Source organism: Gopherus evgoodei, unplaced genomic scaffold (assembly GCF_007399415.2).
Source record: "Gopherus evgoodei ecotype Sinaloan lineage unplaced genomic scaffold, rGopEvg1_v1.p scaffold_31_arrow_ctg1, whole genome shotgun sequence".
Classification (NCBI taxonomy): Eukaryota; Metazoa; Chordata; order Testudines; family Testudinidae; genus Gopherus; species Gopherus evgoodei.
The window spans coordinates 5,990,065-6,005,866 of record NW_022059983.1 but is presented as its reverse complement, the minus strand read 5'-3'; the positions used below and the strand labels follow the sequence as shown (position 1 = coordinate 6,005,866).

The following is a 15,802-nucleotide window of genomic DNA, read 5'->3' as shown; positions in this document are numbered from 1 at the left end:
GGCATGGGGGGGTCCGCACGAGGTGCTCTGCCCCAATGCACCTTCTCCAGGTGTTAACAAAATCCACCACAAAGTCAGTGCCCAGCTTGAAGCTCTCTTTATTAGCGGGGGGGGGGGGTCGGGGAGGGGGGCAGGCACAGCATGGAGGGTCCTCACAGACAGAGGGGAGACCGTATGGCCATTGTGGGGGACCCCAGTATGGGGTCAGAGCATCACAGGCGGCAGGGACAGTGGGAAGGGCAAAGGGGGCGTGAATGGGGAGAGGAAAGATTCTTCCTTAAGGCTGTGTGGATGAGATATGGGGGAGGGAAGGAGAGATGAAGGAGGGGGGATAGGACAGAAGGAGGGGGGAGAGATGAAGGTGGGGGGAAGGATGGAGGGTGGTATGGAGAGAAGGAAGGAGGGATGGAGGGAAGGGTGGAAGGGGGAGAGGAGGAGAGATGAAGGGGGGAAGGACAGAAGGAAGGAGGGATGGAGGTAGGGGGAGAGGAGGAGAGATGAACGGGGGGAAGGAAGGAGGAAGGGAAGGGGGCGAGGAGGAGATGAAGGGCTCAGCTCCATGGGGCACTGGTTCAGGACTATGGCCCTGCCCTATGGTTCACCCCGCCCCGATCCTGCCCCATGGCATCATGGGGGGTGCATTCTCAGCCCTGGGCAGGCTGGGAGAGTCAAGGACTCCCCCCTCTCTAGTACCCCTGTCTGGCTGGGGGAGCTCTCATGACTTGGGGGGGTCAGGACAGCTCTGCCCCAAGTGCCTCTGGGAGTGGGATGGTGGCCCAGGAGGGGCATCCCGCCCAGACTCTCACGCACCGCGCCTGGAGCCAGCAACCAAACAGCACCTCCAGGCTGCCCAGCAGGCCCCTTCTGCCCCAGGAGGCAGAGGGCGGGGGCCCCGGTGTGGCCCCCCAGCACGGCAGCTTCTTGGGCAGCAGTCGCTCAGGCCAGCAGGCGGCTGTACTCCGAGAGCGCCGAGGATTTCTTCACCCCGTCCCAGATCCGGGCCGCGTAGTGGAACCTGCCAGGAGGGGTGCACAGCATGGGTGTCAGCGCCGAGTTGGGGGAGAGCCCCCACCCCCTGCAGCACAGCATCCCTGAGGGTATGAAGGCCAGACCTGCCTGCCATGGGAGAGTCCCCCCCACTCCCAGCTGCACAATGCCCCCTACGACATCGGGGCCAGCCCTGCCTGCCAGGGGAGAGATACTCCCCCCCTCTCAGCAGCACAATGCCCCCTACGACATCGGGGCCAGCCCTGCCTGCCAGGGGAGAGTCCCCCCCACTCCCAGCAGCACAATGCCCCCTATGACATCGGGGCCAGCCCTGCCTGCCAGGGGAGAGCCCCCCCCTCCCAGCCGCACAATGCCCCCTACGACATCGGGGCCAGCCCTGCCTGCCAGGGGAGAGCCCCCCCTCCCAGCCGCACAATGCCCCCTACCACATCGGGGCCAGCCCTGCCTGCCAGGGGAGAGCCCCCCCACTCCCAGCCGCACAATGCCCCCTACGACATCGGGGCCAGCCCTGCCTGCCAGGGGAGAGCCCCCCCACTCCCAGCCGCACAATGCCCCCTACGACATCGGGGCCAGCCCTGCCTGCCAGGGGAGAGATAATCCCCCACTCCCAGCCGCACAATGCCCCCTACGACATCGGGGCCAGCCCTGCCTGCCAGGGGAGAGCCCCCCCCACTCCCAGCCGCACAATGCCCCCTACGACATCGGGGCCAGCCCTGCCTGCCAGGGGAGAGCCCCCCCCACTCCCAGCAGCACAATGCCCCCTACGACATCGGGGCCAGACCTAACTGTGACAGCAGAGCCCCCACCCCACCCCCTATAGTACATCCCCAAACCTACTTACCCATAATCCTTTGCTCCACAATCTCCTACCCAACTTGCCTACCCATAATCCCCTGCTCCCTCGGCTGTATCCGGCCTCTCACCAGTTCTTCTCTGTCAGGATGGTGTGGGAGAGCTGGGGCCGCGCCATAGACATGATCTGGCTGCGCAGCTTGGCCATGAGCGACTGGAAGCTGGGGTGCCCCTTGTACCCGGGCAGCAGGGAGAAGAGGGGGCCGCCCCCAGGAGCTGCAAGCACAAGGAGGGAGAGAATGAAAATAGGGCTGCCCTGAGGACTGCAGGGAGGCAGAGGAGGGCACTGCCCTAGGGACCGTGCTCAGGGACCGCAAGGGGGCTTAGGACAGCACCGCCCTAGAGGCCACGCCCCAGGACTGCAGATGCCTGCACCCCAGCCCAGGGGAAGGAATACAAACAGCGCCACCTAGGGCGGCACAGAGGGACGGCAGGGTAGGAGGACTCTGGGGGCAGGATCCCAACTCCCTACCTGCTCTGGGGAAAGTGTCGTCGGCGTCACTGTCCGCAAACGGCAGGAGGAAGAGATTCACCTCCGTGTCCAGGTAGTCGTAGGGGAGGCCAGGGAAGATGTTACATTCCAGCATGGAGAGAGTGCCTGAGAGACAGAGACACGTGCCAGCTGGCAGCAGCGTGGCACTAGGGGGCGCTGTGCTGCGGGGACAGGGTTGGGGCTCTCCCCTGGCAGGCAGGGCTGGCCCCAATGCCCCAGCTCAGCACTAGGGGGCGCTGTGCTGCGGGGACAGGGTGGGGGCTCTCCCCTGGCAGGCAGGGCTGGCCCCAATGCCCCAGCTCAGCACTAGGGGGCGCTGTGCTGCGGGGACAGGGTTGGGGCTCTCCTCTGGCAGGTAGGGCTGGCCGCAATGCCCCAGCATGGCACTAGGGGGCGCTGTGCTGCGGGGATGAGGTGCGGGCTCTCCCCTGGCAGGCAGGGCTGGCCCCAATGCCCCAGTGCAGCACTAGAGGGCGCCGTGCTGCAGGGAGTAGGATGGAGGGTCTGTCCCTTGGCAGTCAGGGTTGGTCTCAATATCCCAGGCTGGCACTAGGGGGTGCTGTGCTGCAGGGGGCGGGGTGGGAGCTCTCCCCTGGCAGGCAGGGCTGGCCCCCTATTCCACAGGGCGGCACTAGGGGGCACTGTGCTGCGGGGACGGGGTGGGGGCTCTCCCCTGGCAGGCAGGGCTGGCCCCAATGCCCCAGCGCAGCACTAGGGGGCGCCGTGCTGCAGGGACAGGGTAGGGGCTCTCCCCTGGCAGGCAGGGCTGGCCCCAATGCCCCAGCGCAGCACTAGGGGGCGCTGTGTTACTTTTGAGGTGAGAATCACACCCAAGCTTCCAGCCATTCCTGGTCAATCCAAATCCCCCAGCACTTTCTCCTGCAGGAACTGGGCCATTAGCTCTGCATCCTGGAACCCAGGTATCCGGGGCCCCGTTCACCCCACCGCCACATGGGGGGAGCCAGAGGGGAAGACTTACCCTTGTATTTCAGGTGCGAGTGCATCATGATTTTATCGATAACCACGTGCATCTGCTTCAGGTTCCGGGGACAGAAATTCTCCCGCTTGGCCTTGTTCTGCAGGAAAACTGGAGCGAGGGGCAGAGACGCCAGAGGGGGGTGGAAATTTAGCCTGGACATCACAGCACAGACCAACCCTGCTAGAATAACCTGGCCCCAAATAACCAATGGAGCGCTAGGGGGCACTGTGCTATGTGAGCAGGGTGGGGGCTCTCCCCTGGCAGTCAGGGCTGGCCCCAATGCCCCAGGCTGGCACTAGGGGGCGCTGTGCTGCAGGGAGCAGGATGGGGGGGGTCTCCTCTGGCAGGCAGGGCTGGCCCCAATATCCCAGGCTGGCACTAGGGGGCGCTGTGCTGCAGGGAGCAGGGTGGGGGCTCTCCCCTGGCAGTCAGGGCTGGCCCCAATGCCCCAGGCTGGCACTAGGGGGCGCTGTGCTGCAGGGAGCAGGATGGGGGGGGTCTCCTCTGGCAGGCAGGGCTGGTCCCAATATCCCAGGCTGGCACTAGGGGGCGCTGTGCGGCAGGGGGCAGCAGCTGCTCACCGACGTGGGGATAATACTCCGTGCCCTCGTCGGCACCCGAGGAGCCGGTGGACTCGTGGCTGGGGGAGGGCGTGGAGGGTTTCACCATCTCGGCCGTCTGCAGGAACCTGCCGTGGGGACATAGAGAGCTGCGGTTAGTGGGGAGCTGGGGGGACCTGGGGCCATTTAGTGCCTGTGGGAGGGGAAGGGGAGGTCCCCTGTCCCTGCTGGGAACGGGGCTGAGACCTGGCAAACTTGATTCACACATGAATTGCTGAGCCCGGAGCCCATCCCCCAAAACAGCCTGGGGCCAGCTCAGAGCCAGTACCCCCTAGAGGGGAAAGACTCTGTACCCCATTTCCTGATCCCCTCCCCAAAGCAGCCAGTCCCAGCCCTGGGGATGAATGGAAGCCAGTGCCCCCCCGGTGGAAAGACCCCGTGTTCCATTCCCACCCTCCTGAGCAAGGCAGTCCCAGCCCTGGGGCTGAATGGGAGCTAGCGACCCCAGAGGGGAAAGGCCCCATGCTCCACCCCCCACCCTGCTAGGGCCCTGCTCACCTGTACAGACTGAGGTCGGTGAACCAGTCCTGCACCACGATGACCACGTGGCAGACGGTGAAGAGGAAGGCTGCGATCTGCAGGGACTGCAGGGAGCAGAGCAGCTGTCAAAGGAGGAGTCTCTGGGATGGGGTCCCCCCCCGGACCCGGCCAGCAAAGCGAATGTCCCTCCTCCCCCCAAATAGTAGCAACCAATCAGTGCAGTGTATCCCACTACCCACCACCTCCATCACCCCTACCCTAGGGCTGGATCAGAGCTAGCGTCCCCTAGATGGGCAAGGCCCCCTGTCCCGTTCCCCAGAGCCAGTCAGTCCCACGCCCTGGGGCCAGATGGGAGGTGGGGGGCAGCAGCCTACCTGCATCTCCACGTAGGTGTGGGGCAGGTTGTACTCGGGGGGCAGCTTGCGGTCGTTGTTGATGAGATGGTCCAGGATGGAAGGGCTGAGAATCGGCTGGAGGGAGACATGGGGCAGGGAGCCTTACAGTGTCCGACTGTCCCGAGCCGTGCGAGGTGCTCACAGGGACACACACACGGAGCAGGGCTCGTCCCCACCAGCAGGGGGCGACACACATACCGAGAGGGAATCACCCCACTGTATCCCTGCCTTGGCCAATGAGGGAATCCACCCACAGCCCGTAGCGATCCCCCATTGCTAGAGAGCCAGCCAGCCCCACCCTGCCACCAATCAGCCCCCATCGACCGATGTGCCACATAGACCCTCTACTGCTCCCAGCCCAGGGGGCCTCGTCCGGCACAAGGCATCAGCCCTGAGAGCCAAGCTCGTCAGGGTAACAAGCTGGGCTGGCACAGACCAGCTTCGGCAGAGGTGGTATTGCACCAGGATCTCCATGCCCATTGCCACCAGAGGGGTGTGCCCCCTGGAGAAGGGGGCGGGCAGGGACCTGGGTGTCGAGGAAGATGATGCGCTCCTGGGTGATGAAGAAGTCGATGCCGCTGGTCTGGTTCCCCCCGCGCTCCTTGATCTCCTGGCTCTGGGTGCGGAACACGTAGGCCCTGGGATGGGGGGGGGGGGGAGAGAAGGGTCAGTAGGGATTGGGGGGGGAATGTGTGTCCCCTTGACCTGCTTCTTGATGCCCATCCCCCACCCAACACCCTTCAACATCCCACCTCCCCAATGTCCCCCAATATCCCACCTTCTCCCCAAACACTTGCCACTGCCCTTACTGCTGTGCCCCCTCCAGGACCCACATCCACTGCCCACCCTCCATCCCACCCCAACTTCCCCCTTTCCCCTCATGCCCCAGCCACTCAGCATTCACGCCCATTTCCCAGGAACATGTCAGACCCCGTGCAAGCCCCCTCCCACCCCACATACCTTTGATCTTCTTCAGGCTGGTTAGCCGACAGCAGAGACATCAGCATGGATTTGCCGGTGCCCTGTAATCCCAGCACCCCGACCACCAGCACGTCGGTCTGGTCCAGCAGGTACTGCCGAGGAGAGAGAGCTCTGTGACTGCCAGCTCCCTGAGAACCCAGGAGTCCTGTGGAGCAGCAGTACAAGAGCAGGGACCAGCAGGCTCAAGGGGCGGGGAAATGGGGCCTTTCCCCTCTAGGGGGCACCAGCTCCTATCTAGTCCCAGGACAGGGTCTGGCTAGCTCGGGGTGGGCAGGGAATGGGGCTCAGGGCCTCTCTGCTAGGGGTTGCCAGTTCTGATCTGGCCTCACTAGCAGGGCCCGGGGAGGGCAGGGGGTCGCTGGGAGGATCTCTGTGGGGTGGGGGGCGTCCCGGGGCCAGGTACCTCGATGGCGCTGTCACACCAGTTCATCTGATCGTCCACCAGCTTGATGCTGTGCTTCATCTTCTCCGGGGCCAGCAGCTTTGCCTGGCCCACCACGGCTGGCGGAGGAACAAAGAGACAGGGCTCAGAGAGGCTGACAGCCCAACCGGGGGCTTAGCTACCTGCTGCTCTAACCCACTGGAGAGAGAACCCAGGCGTCCTGGCTCCCAGCCCTTCCCCCCAGCTGCCTGGAGGCTGGCCTCATAGCCCAGCAGGGAGGGGTTGGCTGCCATCTCGTGGTGCGCATTGATAACTACATGCATATTAAAGGGCACCTGGTTCTCTTCCCACCTCCCACCTCCCTGGGGCTACAATCCCCTGCCCCTTCCTCCTCCTCCTCCTCCCCTTCCTCCTAGCCCCGCCCCCGCAGCGGGTACTCACGGTCCATGGTGCTGCTGGATGCAGCGGATCCCATGCCCCGGTTCTGGATCTGGTAGACGGGTTGCGTGGGGCGCTGTCCCTCCTTCTCCCCCTTGGCAGCAGCTGTGGGGAGCTGGGCAGCCCCCTCCGACGCCCCCACTGGGCCTTTGCCTTCCTCCCGAGACTTCATCAGCACGATGGGCTTCTCCATGGGGGGCGGGGCAGTGGCAGGTGGGGCTGGAGCTGGGGCAGGGGCCAGCTTGGACTGTGGGGAGAATGAGGCTGGTAGAGACCTCATGTCTCATCCTCAAGCTGAGGGCAGAACCCAGGAGTCCTGACTCTCACCCGCCCTGCTCTAAGCACTAGACCCCACTCCCCACCCAGAGCTGGGATAGAACCCAGGAGTCCTGACCATGGTCTGCCCAGCTCCTACTCTTACTGGACTCACATATCCTGCAAATGGTTAAGAAGCGGTGGTGAGACACCCTTGCTTGGCGGCTGCTCTGTATAGTAGCTAATAGCCTACTGCTGCTGCCTGCTGACAGAGTAACTCCTTTAGTTTCACGTGGAGGATACCAGCTCTATTACAGCTGCCTGCTGACGAAGCCACTCCTTTAGCTGAAGCAGCAGAGTCCTGTGGGCTGGCACTGTTGGTGGGGGTCACACACACACAGGGTGGGTGTGACAGGCCTGAGGGGGCAGCATCCTTCACATGTGGGTCTTACCCTCTCAGCGGGCGGCTTGGCCAGGATGATGGGTGTCTTCTGCATCATGGACCCGACCGGCTCCTCCGTGGGCTCCTGGGGAAGAAATCAGAGAGGGGTGAGAGGGGGCTCCCTACGTGGCCTCTTCCCCACCCCGCAGTCCCTCCCCTGCCCCATCACTCACCCGGCGCTCGCGGTCCCAGGGGCCATAGTCACGCTCCCGGCCCGGCCCCGACAGGCTCTGGGGGCCGCCCGGGGGGCCCAGCTCCTTGTCGCGGTTCCAGCGGCGCCGGCGGTCGGGGCCGTACAGGCCGGGCTGGCTGTGCCCGGAGTCCGACATGGCCACCACCTGCGGGGGGGCAAGAGTCACGTCAAGCCCAGCGCTGCGGCGGAGGGAAACGGCGCGGGGGGAGGAAGGGGGAGAATGTGACAGCATCAGGGCATTATTTCTCCAGTGGGGTGGAGGGATACCATACAAAGAGGGCATTAGGGACTATTTCCCTGGTATGGCAGATGGACACCGAGGCACACTCTTGGGGACTATTTCTCCACACGGCGGTGGGATATCACAGAAGAGACACCATCACTGGGGTCTATTTACTCGACATGGCGGAAGGGCACCGGGGTTATTTAACCAGCAAGAGAAAGACACCGCGGGGAAGATGGGGCCTATTTTCTCTGCACTATTTACCCTGCCTGGCAGAAGGACACTAGCACAGAAGGGCAGAGAGATACTGGAGAGGTGGTGAACCACCAGGGACTATTTACCCAGCCCAGTGGAGGAGCAAACCAGGACAGGAAACTACTTAATCTGCGCAGCGGCCGGCCACGGGACTACTTTGCCAGCATGGTGGAGGGATACCATGGAGAAAAGTTGACAAGATGCATGGGTGGGGGCAGAGGGGGGCCGAGAGCCATTGAACCAAACTGCAAACCCTGGATATGTTGGAAACCACGTCAAGCCGCACCCCATGTCCCAGCCCGTGTGTGGGGAACTATTTAGCCTATGGGGTGGAGAGATATTTAACCTGCTCTTAAGATGCTGGGGTGTTATCAGACCCACGGGGGTAGCAGCCCTGCGGATGGATACGGGGCAGGAGGTTGCTGCGATTCGTCCTGCTCAGCTGAGGGATTCTGGGCACCAGGGTTATGACCCCACCCCAATGGGGCACCACTGGGATTATATACCCTGCGGAGGGATAAGATGTTATGGGATTACACGGCCTGAGGAGGAATATGGGGGCAGGCAGTGACCCCCCCCGGGGCTATACCGCCCACAGATGGATACGGGGGACATCACATCGGGGGCTATGTGGACTGTGGAGGGATACAGGAGAGATGTGAGGTGCCAGGCTGGGAGCTATATGGACCGTGGAGGGATACAGGAGGGATGTGAGGTGCTAGGCTGGGAGCTATACGGACCGTGGAGGGATACAGGAGGGATGTGAGGTGCCGAACTGGGAGCTATATGGACCGTGGAGGGATACAGGAGGGATGTGAGGTGCCAGGCTGGAAGCTATACGGGCCGTGGAGGGATACAGGAGGGATGTGAGGTGCCAGGCTGGGAGCTATACGGGCCGTGTAGGGATACAGGAAGGATGTGAGGTGTCAGGCTGGGAGCTATACGGACCGTGGAGGGATACAGGAGGGATGTGAGGTGCCAGGCTGGGAGCTATACGGGCCGTGGAGGGATACAGGAGGGATGTGAGGTGCCAGGCTGGGAGCTATACGGACCGTGGAGGGATACAGGAGGGATGTGAGGTGCCGAGCCGGGAGCTATACGGGCCGTGGAGGGATACAGGAGGGATGTGAGGTGCCGGGCCGGGAGCTATACGGGCCGTGGAGGGATACAGGAGGGATGTGAGGTGCCGGGCCGGGAGCTATACGGGCCGTGGAGGGATACAGGAGGGATGTGAGGTGCCGGGCTGGGAGCTATACGGGCCGTGGAGGGATACAGGAGGGATGTGAGGTGCCGGGCCGGGAGCTATACGGGCCGTGGAGGGATACAGGAGGGATGTGAGGTGCCGGGCCGGGAGCTATACGGGCCGTGGAGGGATACAGGAGGGATGTGAGGTGCCGAGCTGGGAGCTATACGGACCGTGGAGGGATACAGGAGGGATGTGAGGTGCCGGGCCGGGAGCTATACGGGCCGTGGAGGGATACAGGAGGGATGTGAGGTGCCGAGCTGGGAGCTATACGGGCCGTGGAGGGATACGGGAGGGATGTGAGGTGCCGGGCTGGGAGCTATACGGGCCGTGGAGGGATACGGGAGGGATGTGAGGTGCCGGGCTGGGAGCTATACGGGCCGTGGAGGGATACGGGAGGGATGTGAGGTGCCGGGCTGGGAGCTATACGGACCGTGGAGGGATACGGGAGGGATGTGAGGTGCCGGGCTGGGAGCTATACGGGCCGTGGAGGGATACGGGAGGGATGTGAGGTGCCGGGCTGGGAGCTATACGGACCGTGGAGGGATACGGGAGGGATGTGAGGTGCCGGGCTGGGAGCTATACGAGCCGTGGAGGGATACGGGAGGGATGTGAGGTGCCGGGCTGGGAGCTATACGGGCCGTGGAGGGATACGGGAGGGATGTGAGGTGCCGGGCTGGGAGCTATACGGGCCGTGGAGGGATACGGGAGGGATGTGAGGTGCCGGGCTGGGAGCTATACGAGCCGTGGAGGGATACGGGAGAGATGTGAGGTGCCAGGCTGGGAGCTATATGGGCCGTGGAGGGATACGGGAGGGATGTGAGGTGCCGGGCTGGGAGCTATATGGGCCGTGGAGGGATACATGAGGGATGTGAGGTGCCAGGCTGGGAGCTATACGGGCCGTGGAGGGATACGGGAGGGATGTGAGGTGCCGGGCTGGGAGCTATACGGGCCGTGGAGGGATACGGGAGGGATGTGAGGTGCCGGGCTGGGAGCTATATGGGCCGTGGAGGGATACATGAGGGATGTGAGGTGCCAGGCTGGGAGCTATACGGGCCGTGGAGGGATACGGGAGGGATGTGAGGTGCCGGGCTGGGAGCTATACGGGCCGTGGAGGGATACGGGAGGGATGTGAGGTGCCGGGCTGGGAGCTATACGGGCCGTGGAGGGATACGGGAGAGATGTGAGGTGCCGGGCTGGGAGCTATACGGGCCGTGGAGGGATACGGGAGGGATGTGAGGTGCCAGGCTGGGAGCTATACGGACCGGGGAGGGATACAGGAGGGATGTGAGGTGCCAGGCTGGGAGCTATACGGACCGTGGAGGGATACATGAGGGATGTGAGGTGCCGGGCTGGGAGCTATACGGACCGTGGAGGGATACATGAGGGATGTGAGGTGCCGGGCTGGTAGCTATACGGACCGTGGAGGGATACAGGAGGGATGTGAGGTGCCGGGCTGGGAGCTATACGGGCCGTGGAGGGATACAGGAGGGATGTGAGGTGCCGGGCTGGGAGCTATACGAGCCGTGGAGGGATACGGGAGAGATGTGAGGTGCCAGGCTGGGAGCTATACGGGCCGTGGAGGGATACAGGAGAGATGTGAGGTGCCGGGCTGGGAGCTATACGGGCCGTGGAGGGATACAGGAGAGATGTGAGGTGCCGGGCTGGGAGCTATACGGGCCGTGGAGGGATACAGGGTGTGTGAGACATCACTCCCCGTCCCCGGGGCTATATAGCCCACACAGGGATACGGGGGTAGGGGTCACCCTGGGGCTATATGGCCTGCGGAGGGATACAGGGCACGGGAGGCCTCACCCCGCGGAGGGATACGGGGCGCTATATCAAATGGAAATGGGTAGGGCAGTGGAGTGCGCACCCGCGGAGGGATACCTCCCTAGGTCATGCCCTGCGCGGCTCACCGGGCTGCGGTGAGAGGAACCGCAGCACTGCACACGGCGGCGGATTAATCGCCAGGTAAGGAGAAGCCCGAACTAGCTACCCGCGGAGGGATACCGGACTGGGTAACTTGTCTCAACCGCCCGCCCCTCGGAGGGATACCGGGGTGTGACGCGTGACCCGGCGCTATTTACCCCGCCCCGCGGAACGGTACCTGAGCGCTGCTGCTGAGAGCAGAAGCCGGGGCTGTCTCCCCGGTAACGGCGGAGGGATACCGGGCGGCTCACTGGGGCTGAGGTACCGTGCAGCGGCCGGGACAGACTGCGGGGGAAGGCCGGCGGCGCGAACACAGCATCTAGGCGCCGGCTTGGAACGAACCTGCTCGGCCACCGTTGTTTCGGAATGCGCCTGCGCGCAAGGGGGCGTGTCAAAAATGGCGGCTTCACGCCTGCGCCTGCCGCTGACGGCACATGCGCACTACTCTGGCATTGGTTGACTAGACCCCTCTTAAGGGGCGTGGCCTCCAGACAGAACGAGGCTGGAAGTGGGGAGACACAGTGGTGCGCATGCGCAGGGACGCCTGGGTTCTCCGCGTGGCTCCCGGAGCGGGGCGGGGCCGAGGGGGCGGAGCCTGGATCCCGGTGCCTCAATTCCCCCCCGCCCAGCGCTGGGGGCTAATTAGCCGGAGACAAAGAACCGCGAACAGGGACCCGCCCGCGGGCTGGGCCGGGCGGGGAAAGACTCAGCGCCCCCCAGGGCCCCCCCGATCTGTCCTGCACCCGCCCGCCCCCACGTGTCTCCTGCGGCCCCTCCGCACAGCCCCGCCCTCCCGCACTGACCCCATCCCCCATCCTTCCCGCACAGTCCCCGACCCCCCTTCCCGCACTGACCCCACCCCCTTCCCTCTCCCTGCACTGCCCCCCACAGCCCCCCCTTCTCGTACTGACCCACAGCCCCCCTACCCACAGCCCCACACCCCCTTCCCTCTCCCTGCACTGACCCCCATCCCTCTCTGGCCCCCTCCGCACAGCCCCCCACTAGCAGAGGCACCTTCCCTGTACCAGACAGACGGGCCATACTGTCCCACCTCCCACTCCGTAGCTCTGGGCCATTTAAAGGCCGCAGCTGATTGGGGGGGGGTGAAACTACATTTCCCAGCATCCCCCAGTGCGCGCCCCCCCCCCCCCCGCTGCCAGCTTCCGGGCTAACAGGCTGAGGCTGGGGCTGGGGAAGGGGCTGTAGGGAGCTGCTCCCCCTCCCACGGGGTGTTTGGGATCCAGCGAGGACCATGCACGAGCGGGTCCTGGGCTGGGTATCTGCACCACTAGGCCGGGCAAGTACCCCCAGGTTGGCAGCACAGGCCCTGGGCAGCCCCCCCCGCCCCTGCTCTACCCACTAGACCCCACTCCTCCCAGGTTGCCTGAAATTTACTCCCCACCGCTCCAGCCCCGTCCCCAGAAAACTGAGGTCTGCTTTCTCCAGCCTTCGCAGGACTCCTGGGTTCTCTCCCTGGCTCTGGAAGGCGACTGGGGTCTAGTGGTTAGAGCAGAGGGCCTGGGAGCCAGGACTCCTGGGTTCTCTCCTCTACTCCACCACAGATACTCTGCGACCATGTGCACTTCCTTGCTTGTATGCCTCAGTTTCTCCCTCCCACCGGAGGCAGCAGGCGGCTGTGCACTTTTGAAGTCCTGTCAAGGTGGCGGGGGCCGCAGCGTGCTGCTGCCGCCGATCGACTGAGCGTGTTCCCCGCTTTGCTTCCAGGCAGCCATGGACCCGGTGCCGGCAATGGAGGTTGGGGCCGAGATTGAAGTGACCGAAGATGGCCTGTTGGAGGAGCTGCCGCTACGGCTGGTACGTCCCGGCGCTTGTATCTGAGCAGCGGGTGCTCCGGCTTGGGCGGCAGATCTCTGGGGTAGGGCAGAGGCTGTTTATACAAGACCCCTCACCCAGCCCTGAGATGTGCTGCTCTGGAGTGGGGCGGGGGGGCTGCTTAACACTTTGAGACAGGAAGTGCATGAACTTTGCATACGTGACTGTCATTTTAGGGCAGGTAGTTTTGGTCTGGACTCAGAACTTTACTCCACGTCCTGTTCGTTGTGTGGGGACTCCATAGAGAGCTTGATGTGCTTCAGGGGGTGAGATGGGGGGATTTCCCGTGGCAGTGAGGGCTGCCCCCCCCCCCCCGGCAGCAAGACGGGGACTGTGCTGCAGGAGGTGGGGAACCCTGAGTCAGGGCTGGCCCCGATTCCCCAGTGTGTCAGTAGGGGGTGCTGTATCACAGGGAGTGGCGTGGGGGTGCTTCCCCCTCCCCAACTTACCCCCATTTCATCCCCCCAGGAGAACGCTAAGAACTGCCTCTCATGGGAAGGCCTGGAAGTCTCCAGCAGCGATGACGATGGGGAGATCACCGCCCCCACCTCCCTGCCCCCCTTGCGCCCACCTCGGCCCCTGGCGCCAAACCTGCTGGCTCCCCCCTTCACCACCAAATCCCTGCCTCTGGAGAACATCATTGTCCCCTTCCGCCCGGGGCCTGCCGCCGCCCCAGGGACCCAGGCGTGCGGGGCCTACCAGTGCCAGGAGTGCTGCCAGGTCTTCGTGGAGGAGTGGCACTACCTCCAGCACGCCCAGGAGCATGCCCAGGAGCTGGCCCGGCGGCCCCGACCAGCCCTGCCCCACTCCCTGCCCCGGAGGAAGCAGCGCTGCCCAGAGTGCGGAAAGAGATTCTCCCACCAGCCCCGCTTCACCAGACACGTCAAGTGGCACCTCAAGCTGGCGCAGGCAGGCATCTGGGTGCAGTGGAGACGGGGAGCCCGGCCTTGCTCCCTCACCTCCTACGTCTACCAGCCACTGGGCGCCGGGAAGAACCAGGCGGGTTCTGGGGATGTTCCTTGCCCGCCGCCCAGCTGGGAGGGTTCGCCCGGCCTCAGGAAGCAGCAGGGTGGGGCCCGCCCTGAGAGGTGTGTGGGGCAGACGAAGGGGCGTCAGATGCCCGAGGCCCGGACAGCGAGCAAGGAGCAGGGCACAGAAGGGCCCAAAGGGACCCGGCAGCGTAGACCGACTCTGGGCCGGGAGTTCAGCCTGCCTAGGCCAGTTGGCATGAGTCCTACCCAGCCAATGAACATGGAGGACGAGGGGCGGGCGGCCATCTTGGACAGCAAGGTTGTCATGAGTCCGCCACAGCCAATGAATGGCCAGGTTAGCGGGAGCGTGCTTCAGGCGGCCATCTTGGACAGCCAAATTGGCGGGAGCACATTTCAGGCAGCCATCTTGGATGGCCAGATTGATGGGAGCCCTCTCAGGACGCTGGTCATCAATACCGAGGAGCAAGCGGCCATCTTGGAGAGCCTTCTTGGTGGGAGTCCCCCACCACCGGCGCACCTCAAGGAGGAGGCGGCCATCTTGGCTAGCCTGGTGGGCGCCAGCCCTCTCCACTCTTTCCGGACCGTGGTGGTGGGAGCTGAGGAGCCGGTGGCCATCTTGGAAGGCCAAGTTGGCATGAGTCCCCTCCACCCCATGCCCCTGCGGGCCGAGGAGCTCCCGCCTTCCTTGTTCCTGGAAGCCGAGCCTGGCCTCAGCACGGCGGTGGATGCGGTGACTCTTCGCCTGGTCCCGTTGCTCCCTGACCCCCAGGGGCTCGTGCCGTGGGGCAGCCAGATGGTGGGGGAGCTTCCCGACGAGGCCGGAGATGCTCAGCCCACGGCTTTCCAGCTCACAGGCTACCTTCCGCCACTCAACCAACAGTGCCGCCCCCCGGGCCCGCTCAAACTTCCTCCCTCTCCACGGGCCCCCCTGCTCCTCCACCTGGTGCCCACCCACCCTGACGAGCTGCCCCAGGTGCTGGAGCTGGAGTATGCACCGGGCAGTGGGCTGGCACCAGAGGCCGGGGATGACTTTATCGTGGTGGAGCTGGAGGCGGATGCCGGTGGGCGGGAGGAGGTGGTGGCCGGCCAACCTGGCACCGCAGGGCCTGAGCGCTCTTTGGATGCCAGCAGGCGCCGACACTTCTGGTGCCCGGACTGTGGGGTATGCTACGGCCGGGCAGCCCAGCTCCGCTCCCACCGCCGGGGGCCAGGGCGCCGGCTATGCGGCTGCGGCCGGCCCTTCCGGGGCCTCCTCCACCTCCTGCGGCACCAGCTCTGGCAGCTGGAGGGCGCCGCCTTCCTTTGCGCCGCCTGTGGGGAGGCGCTGAAGGGGCGCCGGGCACTGGGCCGCCATGGGGGGCGGCACCCGGGGGCCTCCTGCTTCCACTGTCCCTGTGGGGCAGGCTTCCAGCGCCTACCCCGCTACCTCTGGCACCGGATCCGGAACCAGCCGCCCGGCCTGGGCGTCTACAGCCTGGACAGCTTCCTCACCCCGGCCTGAGCGGGGGGGCCAGCTCTACCCGGCTCATGGAGGGCAGGGAGTGGGGCATGGAGCCTCTCCCCTCGAGGGGGCGCCGGCTCCCATCCCACTGAGTGACTTGGTCTTGTTCTAATTAGATTGTTCCTAATTAAAGAACTAAAGCGCGTCAGTTGTCACAACCTTTCCCCCTCACCCCTGGGGGGCACTGGGACCTGGCGTGGGGGCACTGGCGATTTCTTGGGGTGCCCTCCCACCCAACCCCATGCTGAAACTGTGGAAGCGGGGGTGAGGGGCTTCTCAGACTCCCTGAAGCTGATCCCCCCCCG

At 64.7% G+C, this 15,802-nt stretch overlaps 2 protein-coding genes across 6 annotated transcripts; one reads left to right on the top strand and one right to left on the bottom strand.

Moving 5' to 3' along the window:
* Positions 1–461: 461 nt before the first annotated feature.
* SMG9 (SMG9 nonsense mediated mRNA decay factor) lies at positions 462–11,435 on the bottom strand. 2 transcript variants are annotated; one of them, XM_030543410.1, is made up of 14 exons: positions 11,350–11,435; positions 7,499–7,663; positions 7,336–7,410; positions 6,632–6,875; positions 6,212–6,309; positions 5,788–5,900; positions 5,354–5,465; positions 4,807–4,902; positions 4,451–4,536; positions 3,914–4,020; positions 3,333–3,440; positions 2,333–2,458; positions 1,932–2,076; positions 462–1,015 (listed from the first exon to the last, which is right to left on the bottom strand). In XM_030543410.1, exons 2-14 carry the CDS (start codon positions 7,652–7,654, stop codon positions 937–939), a joined length of 1,545 nt encoding a protein of 514 aa, XP_030399270.1. In that variant the 5' UTR covers positions 7,655–7,663; positions 11,350–11,435; the 3' UTR covers positions 462–936. The 2 variants fall into 2 exon arrangements, with proteins under 2 accessions (XP_030399270.1, XP_030399271.1); XM_030543411.1 differs by having other exon boundaries at positions 943–1,015; positions 1,892–2,076.
* LOC115640553 lies at positions 7,737–15,635 on the top strand. 4 transcript variants are annotated; one of them, XM_030543407.1, is made up of 3 exons: positions 7,737–11,213; positions 12,897–12,986; positions 13,473–15,635. In XM_030543407.1, the coding sequence occupies exons 2-3, from the start codon at positions 12,903–12,905 to the stop codon at positions 15,495–15,497; spliced, it is 2,109 nt and encodes a 702-aa protein (XP_030399267.1). In that variant the 5' UTR covers positions 7,737–11,213; positions 12,897–12,902; the 3' UTR covers positions 15,498–15,635. The 4 variants fall into 4 exon arrangements, with proteins under 4 accessions (XP_030399267.1, XP_030399268.1, XP_030399266.1 ...); XM_030543408.1 differs by lacking the exon at positions 7,737–11,213 and adding an exon at positions 11,344–11,432 and having other exon boundaries at positions 12,901–12,986; XM_030543406.1 differs by lacking the exon at positions 7,737–11,213 and adding an exon at positions 11,345–11,432.
* Positions 15,636–15,802: the final 167 nt, after the last annotated feature.

Coding starts and splice junctions, on each gene's coding strand:
- SMG9 (XM_030543410.1), bottom strand. CDS start 7,654: ATGTCGGACTCCGGGCACAGCCAGCCCGGCCTGTACGGCCCCGACCGC. Junction 4,903..5,353: donor TCATCTTCCTCGACACCCAG/GTCCCTGCCCGC, acceptor GTCTCCCTCCAG/CCGATTCTCAGCCCTTCCAT. Junction 1,016..1,931: donor ATCCTGACAGAGAAGAACTG/GTGAGAGGCCGG, acceptor CCCTCCTGGCAG/GTTCCACTACGCGGCCCGGA.
- LOC115640553 (XM_030543405.1), top strand. CDS start 12,424: ATGCACGAGCGGGTCCTGGGCTGG. Junction 12,448..12,896: donor ACGAGCGGGTCCTGGGCTGG/GTATCTGCACCA, acceptor CTTTGCTTCCAG/GCAGCCATGGACCCGGTGCC. Junction 12,987..13,472: donor AGGAGCTGCCGCTACGGCTG/GTACGTCCCGGC, acceptor TCATCCCCCCAG/GAGAACGCTAAGAACTGCCT.